The 13613-nt window shown below is 28.5% G+C and overlaps 1 protein-coding gene across 3 annotated transcripts; it reads right to left on the bottom strand.

Annotated features, from left to right (window-relative positions):
• Window positions 1-275: 275 nt before the first annotated feature.
• LOC105129208 (Core-2/I-branching beta-1,6-N-acetylglucosaminyltransferase family protein) lies at window positions 276-3949 on the bottom strand. 3 transcript variants are annotated; one of them, XM_011031177.1, is made up of 5 exons: window positions 3833-3949; window positions 2480-3192; window positions 2259-2334; window positions 2065-2180; window positions 276-1317 (listed from the first exon to the last, which is right to left on the bottom strand). In XM_011031177.1, the coding sequence occupies exons 2-5, from the start codon at window positions 3045-3047 to the stop codon at window positions 818-820; spliced, it is 1260 nt and encodes a 419-aa protein (XP_011029479.1). In that variant the 5' UTR covers window positions 3048-3192; window positions 3833-3949; the 3' UTR covers window positions 276-817. The 3 variants fall into 3 exon arrangements, with proteins under 3 accessions (XP_011029479.1, XP_011029478.1, XP_011029480.1); XM_011031176.1 differs by having other exon boundaries at window positions 3752-3948; XM_011031178.1 differs by having other exon boundaries at window positions 3883-3940.
• Between the last annotated feature and the right edge of the window lie 9664 nt (window positions 3950-13613).

The following is a 13613-nucleotide window of genomic DNA, read 5'->3' as shown; positions in this document are numbered from 1 at the left end:
AAAGAAAATATTAATTGAAATAACAAGGAACAAATGCTGATAAATTTTTAAAGGTTAGCTCGGAAATTGAGGATGATAGAAAGCACCCACTTGTCTGCATTCCATCAATAATTGAAATCGTCATGAAAACATCCAAAACTATTACCATCAATAAACGTTTTCCATTCATACCCCCTAATTTGTCTGCAGTCTATCAATAATTGAAAAATACAAAAAATATTCAAACCATTTGCAAATAGACCATTCTTTTGCTGCTAATGCTATGCAAAGAGAGATCCCAAATAATAACAATATAATTATGTGTAATTTGGATCATAGGTTTATCAGAAAGATGAAATAGAAGCACATCTCTTGATCTCTTCCATGCTTAGCATCACATTCTGATGACATGACTGAAAAATGGTAGAGCAAATTCTGCTGTGGTAATTGAGTCTTCATGTTGTTATCTTAAACATGAATATCCAAGATTCTACACTGTAGACAATAAATTATCAAATTATTGGGAACCAAAAATTTCACTGTCATGAAAGAAATAGGAGAAAGAGAGGTACTCCGGAAAATTTCCAGGACGTGTAGTATAATAGGTCTAAAGAGAGTACAAGTTAAAGAAAGGCAACGTGCAAAAATAGATCCCGACCACCGCACCAGGTTTGTAATGAAAAACTTACCTACCTTAGATTCTAGCAAAGGAGGAGGCCTTTGGTGCATCTTCAGCATCAAGGTTCTTTTCTCAAACAAGTTTTTTATAAGCTGTTTTCTGGCATGTAGAATGAAGTTGAGTCCTTTTCCACCTGCAAGCAAGAGACTTTTGGGAAATCTATTTACATTGGTTTTGTTTAAGCGTTGTAAACAAAGCTACCCTAGATATGAGGCGTTTCAGTCTGCTAGCTCCAGGGCCAGGTTTAATATCGTCCAGGTTCCCGACCTCAGAGCATTTGGGACTGCCAGAGCACCATCCACCCGGAGTGAAGCTCCCATTCTTCCGGTGAAGTAAATCTTTGTCAATCTTATCCAAGACAGGATCGTCTCCTTTGAATTTTCTGGCAAAGGCAGCACCACTCGCAATCATCTTGTTTGTGTCATTGATGGTGAGGGTGTGAGGATGCTGCTTGGGAGGATTGTCCCAAGCAATGTAGTGCAAGTCATGGCTGACTGCAGTTTGGGCAAACTCTGGTACATTGCATATTACTGTGTGAAAGTATCCTTCAGGTGAGGAAACAAAGTTTGTGTAATACATCAACAAGGTTCGTGGTAGATTATCCCAACCCCAAATTAGGTATTCAACAAACGAGCGTGTGAGAACCATCCATGCTGAACCTGCAGAAACAAATGGAAATCATTTAAGTTCAGCTGCATGCAGTACAGGAGGTCTTCATAGTTGCTAACATTTTCAGTGTTTCAGTAGCAACGTACATGTTGGAAGCCATTGAAATCTAACAAAAACAAAAATTCAGGACTTCATTTTTCAGCAAAGCAAAGGCTGCAATTGGAATCCTGTTCTGGATTTTACAAAATAGGTGACTCAATTAAACACCATTGGTTTGTTAAATTGAAAAAAAGAACATAATGGTGCAGGCCTACGAAAGAGATACCTCCAGCAGTAATGAAATAATCTCTTAACCCAACAGATTAAACTGTAGTTGTAATCAATGCACAAAGCTTTTAACTCTTTCAGTTTTTATAAATTACATGCAATTGAAGAATATAGAAAAGGAAACTTGTACAGCATGAAACTACAAACTAGTTAGTTACAGAATGCACTTTCATCTTCCACTTACTTCCAGTGGAAACCCAAAAGCAAGACAAAATTTTAGCTTCCAGTTGAAAGTTGCAAATTGCATTTGCCATTAGACAGACTTAAACTCTATCAAAGAAACAGAGGTTACTAATAAATTAATTTACAAACTGAGTAAAGCTCCAGCAGAATTGTTAAAATTTGCAGATTTCAACAATTCAAACCTAATTTGTATTTATTTATTCCTTTGCAGGAATTACACATCACCAATCAACCTTACCTGCAAGTTGTCCGTGGAAAGAAAAGAAATCTTAATTCTGAATACTAACCGGTGAATAATTTGAATGCTGTTGGCAACGATCTCTGTGGCGTGGCCCCGTAAATATCTGCTTTAGTTGTCGAGTAAAGACCAGGGTCCACAATCAAAGGCATTGCTCGTTTCTCCCTAAACACCACATCAGATATCAGATCACTCACTGGAAACAGATATTAAGATTGAGAGAGAGAGAGAGAGAGTGCTTACGCTTTCCAGCCCAGCTGACTTGTGTGCTCAATAAAGTTTAGATTTCGGTTTATAGTTGAAAATGTGTGAATAAGATCTGCATATTAAAAGCTAAATAATCAGAAAGATATTTCAACCATTCACTACAACCTCCCTCTATCCACTCAACCGCAAAAACAAAAGGAAAAAAGAAAAAAGAAAAAAGAAGAGAGTTTCATATACAATTAAAATCACAGACTAACCGTCTTGAGTTACAAGAGGATAATCAGAAGCACTGAGATTGATAAACCAATCCCAATCTTTGCTCCTTTTGAGAAGAATTGCACAAGCATGAAGTGTATTAGAAACCATGGAGGGTCCTCTATAGGTAACCATATTGGCTTTGCTGATCATATAAACATTTCCCACCTTTGAGAAAACCGGATGCTTTTCCACTCGCGATGCAAGCTCCAATCTTTCCTCTGCAGGGGACTCAAGGTCCAGATGAACAACATATTCGTTCCGGGGATGGTAAAGCGAATGAAGAGTTCTCCAGAGCTTTTCCAAATCACCTTTAGACCCAGAGACCAGATAGGCAAATCGAGGGATCTTCGAAGGGAGAGGAGGGGAAGGAGATAGGGAGAATTTTTTTTCAGCGTAACCTTGACTTGTCTGGTTGGTACGAAATGGGAAGATGTTGAAGATTTGATTGATTGTATGCAGTGAAGAAACAAGACCCATGTTGAAACAAGTTGCTAAAAGGAATAGACATATGAGAGAGCTTATGACAAGAGGGAAAACCCATTTCTTCTCCACGTTTAGGGACCCCATTGAAAGACCTTATCATGGGTTCCGGTGAGTGATCTTCACATCCCAATTTGTGCTTGCTCGCTCAACAAAAACAACAAATTGGTGTTGAACAATAAACAATATCCCCTTGTAAAAAATCCGAACCCTGGACCTTAACCAGTATAAGCTGCCAAATCAACAAGCAACAACAGAGCAAACCATGAGAATCACCTTGTCGCTTGCGTAAAACGATCAAAGAAATTCACAGCATGAATCAAATGATAGAGAAATAAAGAGACAGAAACGATGCATCAATAAAATCGGCCAAAGATGAACAAGTAAATCAAATACAGATTAAACAATCAGCTGAAAATTCTTCATATCCTAATCAGGTGTTAAATAATGAAGAAAGCTATTGGCAACTAAATATATATATATTTTTTGTTTTTTTAAAATATTGGCAAATAATCTCATTATAGATCCTAAATCCAAAATAAAAAAAGATTCGATTCACATTTGACAACCAAGTTAACTTGAATAAAACTATCAATAAAAAAGATCATTTTTGTATCGTAGATAGCACATCAACAACTACCATCATTTATTTAGTTATTAATATTAGCATCAGTTTTCTTTACAGAGATCACGAAATAAGGAGCAAAACCCCAAAGAGGGGAATTCAAGATTTGCATCAATGAATCAATGAAAGACGCCGTAAAAATCTCTCAACGGAAAGAAAGAATTACTTAAAGGCATGGCATGGCACACGGAAACACAGCTGGACCGTACAACAACAGCAAAGAACTACAAAAAGAGACAATACTAACACTTCAAATTCAGTGGTCTGTCATTGAAGGAATCAAGAAACAGAATAAACCTGTTATAGAAACAGAAGAAGAAAGGGAGATGGACAGACTACGTGTATTTACAAGTCAATTCTTAAATACACAAGATAATAATTAAGGTTATATAGAGAATAAAAGAACCGGTTACAATTTTGCATAAGCTTTATTTTGACTCCTATAGATTCAATAATGTTTCATTTCTATCCTTTACTTTTTCTAAATTTCTTAATATTAACTTTCAAAAAGTTTCAATATAACCCCTAACCCAGTAAACCTTGATGGGGGTGTTAGGGTGTGCGGTATTGATTGATTTTAGAATATTTTTTACTTATAAATATAGTAAAATAAAATTTTTTAATTTAAAAAATTATTTTTAACACCAACACATCAAAATAATCTAAAAAATATTAAAAAAAAACCCTATCTTTTAGATTATTGTTTAATATTAAAAAAATATTATATCAGTAAGATTTAAAACGATTCTAAACTACGGGGACTGAAGTTGAAAATGTTTTATAAAGCTATAAAAGCTAATGCGTATTTTAGCCAAGAAAACTTCTTTTCTGTTTTTGATGTTTTCCATCAATAAACTTAGGAGTTTCAGTTAACACTGGGAGCCGAGGGGGTGGTGTCTGGGTTTTTGACCAAATATAGAGGAGAAAAAAACTTTCTGATATGTGTGATTATTAGAGGTGAGAAACAAGCACTCAACAAAACCGATAAAAAAATTGAATGAATCAGTTTATTTTGGTTTAGTTTTTCAATTTAATTTTGATTTTAAAAATTTAAAACGGATAAAATCAAACCAAAGCAGGATTGATACAGCTCAAAACTAAACCTGTATAAAAAAAACATCTTTTTCTCAAACCCTACGTCGTTGCCGACCGGACTAGTATAAAATTCCTTCCTCTTTCTCTAACTGTAGACATGTAAGAATGTTATTGGAAGTATGATTGTCCAACCTTCAATTAATCTGTTAATTTACAGCACCCACTTGTGTTTTGCAGCTTTTGCCTGTTCTTTCCCAAGTTTATTTTTTTATTTTATTTTTGACGTATCAGGCATGGCAATTATTACGCAAGAGACAAGAGAAGAACCAGAAACCAAAAGGAAAGCCTCTGGTTCGGTTTGAAGTGAGAAAAGAGGAAAAGGGTTAGGACAGGGCGGAGAAGCAAATCGTGAAGATTCAAAAGATTGTCCTGTTGTGTCCCTTGTGTGTCAGTCAAACCATCATTTACCAAGAAGCAGGCAGACCTGCTCTTTCCACCGGGCTTCTTATGCTAATGTCTGGGAGGGCTCTTTGCAAGGAGATGGGAGCTGGAACGCGGGCCAATTTAAACCCAACCGAACTGAAACTATCTTGCTTAATTATCATTGTTCTTTTGAGTTGATTATTTCTTTTTGGGATTTTCAGTTTTGCTGTTTTGGTTTTTTTAATGATTTAGGGGTGTTTGACCCTATGGTTTAACAGGAATTTTTTAAAAAATTAAATTTTTTTTGTATTTAATTAAGTATTATTAGTGTTTTTAGATCGTGGTTGTTTTAATGTATTGATATTTAAAATAAATTTTTAAAAATTAAAAAATATTATTTTAACATATCTTAAAATAAAAAATAATAACAACAAAAATAAAACACATTAAAATGGGAGAATTCAATTCAATGGAAATGGAAGCAATTCTATTTTTTTTTGTCAAAATATGATTCCAAAATCACTACTTTGAAAAGAAAAACTTTTTTTTTCTTGTCTTGAACTTAATGGAATAAAGGAAATAAGACTTAGAAAACCAACCACAAGGAAATAAAATAACTATTAAATTTCTAAAATACCTTTTTACACCTCAAAGTTATCTATTTATAGAACTTAAGAACCAAAACATTAATTCATTATAATTTATGAATATTTATTAGTTGACATGAATATTCATTAATATTCACAATTTATTAGTATTTATAACTCATAAATGTTTTTTAATTATGATGAATATCCATAAAAAAATATAAATATATTTATTTTTATCGCAACATAATTAATGTATTAATTGTTTGTGCATTAAAATATTTTAAAAACTAAAAATTATCTTAATAATAAAAAGTATTTCTGATGAACCAAAAGCAAACCCTAATTCACCAGCGCACAAACACACTTTCCAATCCACAAAACCTGTGATCACACCGATCTTCAACCGTATAAACGGGATTGGGTAATCGAACTTTCGGTGTGAGTGAGATACACAGTACACTTTCCACATAGTGTAATTATCGCCCTACGCCACCGGTCCAACTTTGAATAAACCGCCATCAACGCATTCATAATCACAGGTGCAGAAACCGAAGTTCTCATCATCTGGTGACGTGATCAATTGCCCAATCATTTAGATCCATTCTTGGCCGTCCGATCTCATCTAGAAGCACTTCGTAATGAAGACAGAATTAGGAAAAAAAAAGGGTAGCACGATGTCGTAGGTGGGTCCCGTAATGAGAGCGTGACTCCCGTTTCAAAGCCTGCCTGGTTACAGTCCAATTTTTTAATGCTGTCGGTTCCGTGCATGATCATCTTCTCTCCCACGTGCTACATATATTTATTCTATTTATTTGATTCTAAGGAATTCCAAACCCAGCTTTTTGGGCGCAAAGCATGTAAGTAAATCTCCGATATATAATAAGAAATTACAAACTTAAAATTTAGATCATGAATAAACCACAAAGTAAACCGGTTTCTTAATAATTACAAATATGTATTATATATAAAATAATTAAAAATATTCTATAACTTTACTGGACAGTAAAGGTAAAGCCATGTTCAAGGTTTGGGTGGACTATAGGCCAAGTATAAAGCCATGTTCAAGGTTTGGGTGGACTACAGGAAGATTTTATTAATTTTTTTATATTAATATTAAATAAGTTTACATTTAGCTAGATATTAATATTAAATAAGTTTACATTTAGCTAAATTAGATAAAAAATTATATATTTTATCCATCAAATCAATTATTTTTTAAAATTAAAATTTATATTTTTCTAGTTAAGAGGGTCAAAGTCAAAAAAAATTATCCCCCTATGCTAGATTACTTCTTGTTTTTCTTCTTTTATTTATTATATGGTACTATTAAATATACAAATTCAATTTAATTTTATCTCAACTACTAAAGTATTGCTTTAAATTTTAAAAGATATTGGATTTGATATTCTCCTCGCACATATATAATTTATTTACACATAATATAAAACTGACCGTATACATATAAATGCTTCATATAAAAGGTTATGAGTCTTTTATATTATAAACAATAATTGATAATAGTTTACTTACACTATCTTTATAATATATTTAACTTAGTAATAGGTTTTCAATTGAAAGAGTTGAATTCTAAATTCAATGATGAGATAATAAAACCTCTCTGTACTTAACTTTGTTTCAAAACCTAAAAATAACTTTAAATCATTTAAAATGAATTCTATTTGTAAGCTTGTTAATAATTTTTATCCTAAATATTTTAATGAAAAAAAGATGTATTATTTGAGATTTTAACTAAAGTATTATTTGATTGATGTGATTCATTATGAGAACTTACAGAATATGTCTATCATTTTTTAATGATATCGAGAATTAATCGAAATAAATAACTCACAACACAATCATTTAATTAACAGTTGATTCATCTTATTTTAACTTTACATATTTTTACTGTCACCAAGGATCAAGCATTTTCAGCTATAAAGTATGTTAAAAATATGTCTCACAATAAAATAAATGGGGATCTCTTAGCATATTTTATAACGATTTACATTGAAGAAGAACTTGATGAAAATATATATAAATTCTCTAAGTGAAAAATCATAAATTAACTAGTTTTATGTAAAAATAAAATTCATAAATCTCGATTGGGTTATCAAAACATTATAAAAATTCATGTGGAACCTTCTAATATGATGCTTTAGCTTGAGTTAAAATTTCATATTTTTTGGAGAAATTCAAAAATTTAATGAAAAAACACAACTTGACTAGTTTTATGTTATTGGGGGTAATTTTCAATTCAACTATCTGATTTAGCTGAAATTTTACGAGGAACCTTAAAATATATGGAATAAAATATGATTAAAATTTTAAGATAAACGGAGCTTGGTAATGCTAATAAAAAAAATTGTTAAATAAAAACAAAAGAACTCATTAAGGGTAAAATGATTATTTGCTATTAAAAAATAAAACAAATTAGCTCTTCCTTCTTTTTATATGTTGTTAACTGGGTAAAAGTAGAATAAAAAAGAAAAAGAAGAAAAAGCGAGAGAGAAAGAGAAAGAGAGAAAAACAAGGGAAAAACATAAAAAAAATTAAGAAAACAATATTAAAAAAATAAGAGAATAACTTTGGAAACTTACAAAGTCCAACTTATAAAACACTAATATAAGGAAGAATAAAGTGAAAAACTTATAAAACACTAATATAAGAAAGAATAAAGTGAAAGAAGGAGGAATTGATAGAGGAAAAAAAATTTAATTACTTTATTTTCTAATTGGTATAGAGGAAAAAAAATTAATTACTTTATTTTTTAATTGGTACAAGATTGTTATTCTATACCGATTGAAGGGTTGTTATAGATTGTTATTCTATACCGATTGAAGGGTTATTATAATATTAATTTATATTTGATTATAAATAAATTATATTATACAAAATATAAAAGGATATAACTTTAATAATGAATTTACTTTTACTTTTATTTTAATTTTATATATTTTTAAATTTATTTTTTAATATTTTAGATAATATATTTAAATTAAAACTTTAACAAATTCATATATATGAATACATGTACATGAGTTAATAATTGATGTTGAAAAAACAATTTATATATTTGTTTGGTAGCGCAGACCAGCAAAAGTTCTTTGCTTGGCCCTTTACTTAGAATTGAACTTTTAAATTAAAATATTTATTTGACAATAACAAGATTTAGAAAGATTGAAGCAAGTCTAAGCTCTTTTTTTTTTTTTTTAAATGTGTCTTTCCCTCAAAATACATCAATCCATGGGATCATTTGTGCAGCAGCGAAGGATCCCTAAATCCTCGGCTATTCCATGCCCATCGTTATCTAATGCAATATAAACTCTAAAGGCACTAATGATGAGATCCAAAATCAAGTGATTCGATTTTGTATGGGCCTACATTGCTATGATGTGTTCCTCTGAAGCCCAGATACAAATGAGGCCTGGCTATGTATTTATATTTAAATTGAATGGAATTCAGTTCACATGTATTTATAAAAAAGTTTATGAACCATTCAGTTTAAATTATATATATTTTTTGAAAAAAACAACTGTAGACTTCGCCAAGAGGAATAATCAACATTTTATGAATCACTTTTATTCAGAGATGTCAAAAGTTATAAAAACTCTTTTGTTAAAAAGCAACCACGTATATGATGCAGTAATTAAATTAGATTTTATGTAATAAAACTATCTTTTGATATTTAATAATTTTGTTTTTATATGCACCTTTTAATCTGTTATTTTTAGAGTTTTGATTATCATAACAAAGTTTCAATAAAATCTTTATTAGTTGTCAGGTATCGACATGGTGATGAAATATTAATAGAAAAGATATAATTATAAAAAATTAAATTATTATGGGTAATTAAAAATTTTAACTGTTGTTTAAAAGATTTTAAATAAAAAACTGATTATATAATAAAAAAATTATCATCTTAGTTACTTGTTTCTAATGAAAAGAAGTGTTTAGCATGTCTTGAAAAATATCTTGACATGAATAATTTTATAATTACTTCTAGATCAACATCTAAAATAAATCTCATTAAAAGATTATTTATCCTATGTTGATCCATAAATAATAAAATGACAACCAAAACTTATATATTAATTAAATATATAGTTTTTAAAATGATTTTATTATTTCTTTTAAATCAATTTTTAAAGATAAATATCATTAAAAGGTTATTTATTTTACATTGCCATGTTCATCCATGAATGATAAAAATGACAAAAATTTAGTATTGAATATACATACATACATACATATATATATATATATGTGTGTGTGTCTATATATATAATTACTTTTGAGTGAACTTCTAAAGATAAATCTCATTAATAGTGTACCATATGAAAATTTACAACCAAAATAATTTGAAAACGTATTTTTTTTTATTATCATTTTCTTTTTAATAATAACTGTAAAATCTTTTGAAGTTTTTTTTTTTATTATTTATGTTAACCTACAATAATAAAACCCACAAATTCTCAACGAATATATTAATAAATCAAAATAAATATAACTCAAAACATAAATAATATTTAATACATCAATCCAAACACTCATCACACCATCACAAACATTTAGACAATATTAACTGCCTTCTGAGATGTGTTTGGGTGCATGTACCAAGCAACCTGATTTTATTTTAATTTTTTATTTTCTTGCTTTGCGCTTTGATTTTTTTTATCTTATTTTTTTCTTGTATTTTATTCAAAAGTCTTTAATGAAGTCAAGAAATTTCGTTGAAGTGATTATGAATGCTTATATTTAATGGGAACTTTTTGAAAATATTAAAAAAAACCTAACTAGATTCAGTTTTGACAATAGATCAAGAGAGAGTATTCTGGGCTCATGTAATGCTTTTTTTTTCTCTTTTTTTTTTTCTTTAATTTTTTCTTTAATTTGATTCGTTTATATTGCGTTAATTTGGGATTTGACATAATGATTTATTATGATTAACTTAATTTTGATTTCTAATAATATATAAAAAAATATTATGATATTGAATCAATGTTTAATTTGGTAAAATAAATTCAATGGTTATAAAACTTTGAGGATTGAATTTGAAAATAAAACTAAAATTCAGTTTTTTTTGTTTTTTATTTTTGGTTTTTTTTGAAAAACAATATTTTGATCTAAAATTTTATTTTATTTATAATTCAATTATGAGTTTGAAAAGAAAAAAAAAGTCATCTTAAAATAAAAAATAAAAGGAAAAATAATTGGTTGCCTATATCTTAAATGTTAAAATGTTTTTACCCCTCGACTAGTCGGAAAAAAAAGGTTGGGTTGAGAAATAATTTTTTTGATTGAATTTTGTAATTTTAAACTGATTTAGAAATATTTTAAATTAATAAATTGATTTATTAAGATAATAAGAGTATTTATAATTAGATTTTTTTAAATAAAAACAAAGTGAAATATTGTGTTTACCCATGCTCGATTTTCTGCCCATCTATTTAATGGCTGGAACTTATACAAGTAGACGATGTTATGCCATTATTTTAAAGAAGATTTGGACTTTTTATAATAATATCATCAATTCTTATATATATAATTATGTATTAACTCAATATATATAAAAATATACAATAATAGCATCAACAAGAGAAAAAAAATTATATATATATAAAAAACATCTCTCCTCAATAAATTATTTATTATATTTCTTATAAATATATATTTTTATAAATTTTAAAAAATAATTTTATTATATAGATCACATGTTAAATAAATTAGTTTAATTTAACCCTAATCAATCCAAAACTTCTTCAATGGATTTTGACAAAGACTAAAATAAACTTAGTCAATACATCCATTATATTATTAAAAATTTGCAATCAAACAAGAGAATGTAATAAATATTCTCATTACATTTTTCATAATAATTAAAAAAAAAAAGGATGAGCGCCCCTTAAAGCAGTAAATGTTGTGCCTTTAAGATTCAACTACTTCATTCAACTACTTTTTCGCTTTACCCAAACAAAGCTCCGTTCAACGGGAAAGAAAGCGTGGAAGGTAGCCGCGTTGCTTACCACATACGTGGACCTGGGCCTGCTAGCCCGGGTCCAAGAAACTTCTACAAGATGTAAAAAAGGGTAAACTAAATAATTAAAAAAAAAACTCTCTTTACTTGGTTTTTTATTTGATGAAAAAGAGTAATTTTTTTTGAATGATTTTAAGGTAGTGATAAAAATTATTTTTTATTTTAAAATATATTAAAATATTATTTTTAAAATTTATTTTTAATATCAAAATATTAAAATGATAAAAAAATATAAAAAAAATAATTTAGAATAACAAATATTTAATTTTAAAAAAATATATAGTTAGACCACACTCTCAAATATCTTATTAAATTTAAAAAATTAAACTTATTAAATTAAAAATAAAAATAATTAGAACATTCAAATATTTAAATTCAACAAAAAAGAATTCCATTTGTCTCATGCACTCAATCTTTTTGTTCAAATCTCAGCCAAGAACAGCCAAGGGATGGAAACTCCATAAAAAAATCTATCCGTGCCCAAGCATAGAGATCCCTTCCTTGTGCATGTGTGTGGCCTTGCACGTGCAGAAAGTGTTGAAATCAGTTAAGTAATTTGTCCTGAGTGATAGGGGTACCGATGTACTTTCAAAGGCTCATCTATATCTCAGAAGCAGCTCTCGGAATTATCGACCTATACGATAAGAAAAGTCCACGGAGGCACGCGTGTTCGCACAGGAAATGGATACGTCCAGGCTGAATTGTACTATTGACAGGTTATATTTTAAATTGTCTTTTTGTATCATAGTCAATAAAGAAAATAAAAAAATAAATTAGTGAAAGCTTTTTAAGTAACAAGAATATTAAACACGAATTGCTCATAATCTAATGTGTAATAATATCTTATTTTTTCTATTCTTAAATAATTTAATTTATTTATAATTAATGTAAAAGTCATACTATCATATCCAAGCATTATAAACTTTCTTAACAAGAGAAATAAAGAAGAAAAAGAAGCTATCAATTTCGTATCTTGTTAAAAAGCTTCCGTCAAAGAGCTTTTAGCTCAACTCTATTTTGTATTTTCTCTTTCTTTTAATAAATACAAGTTTGAAACTTATTTTTAATAGTAAAACAACTATATTATAGCTACCTAAATAACTTATTTATTCTTCTTTTTTTCCCTAAAAAAAGGAAAAAAAAAGTTGAAGCATTTTTAATCACAATCTTGCACGTTTTTATATTAATAAATTTTTACATCATCAATTATCTAAAAACACTAAAAGATATGATGTTGCTAATGGTGCTTCATTTTTTTTTTACTCTGGTTTTTTTTTTTAAATTGATTATTTTTCTTAACTTTTCTTTTCCCAACATATATTTAAAGATGATGGTGGTCATGTCCACTTTACATTTATATATATATGATATATGATTTTTTGGCATATAAATGTTTATCCTACTTTCATAAGCAAAACATTCACCATATTATAACTAAATTCATAGATTTTAGGGTTTATTTACTTATTAAGTTGTTGCAATTATTTAATACTTCAAGCATTTTTTAACTAGAATTTAAAAGAAAAAAAAGGTTAAAAAAGGTACAGGAATGATATTATAGATTCTTATTATTCTATATACCAAAAGCTTAAATAAAAAAGCTACATGACTTATAAAAAGTTTAACAAAACTCAAAGATATAATAGAGTTTGAAGTATTATAAAATTGGTTATTTCCTAAAAGTTTAAGGTTTGGGAAAGTGAGAGCAGTATTTAATGGTTTCTATACTGCTCATTACTCATTTAATTTGAAATATTATAAAACTAAATGTATAATTTTTTTTATCACCTGTATAATAAAATATAAATTTTACAAAAATATAGGGTACAAAACCTATTAACTCAATTATAATTTTGGTGTTTTCTAAATTTATTATTATGAACAATGCTATTATTTAATGAAAAACACTCACTAGTTACCACCCACTAATAAACATTACTTGTTGT

Source organism: Populus euphratica, unplaced genomic scaffold (assembly GCF_000495115.2).
Source record: "Populus euphratica unplaced genomic scaffold, PopEup_1.0 scaffold86.1, whole genome shotgun sequence".
Lineage (NCBI taxonomy): Eukaryota > Viridiplantae > Streptophyta > Magnoliopsida > Malpighiales > Salicaceae > Populus > Populus euphratica.
This window is presented reverse-complemented; position numbering and strand designations above follow the sequence as displayed.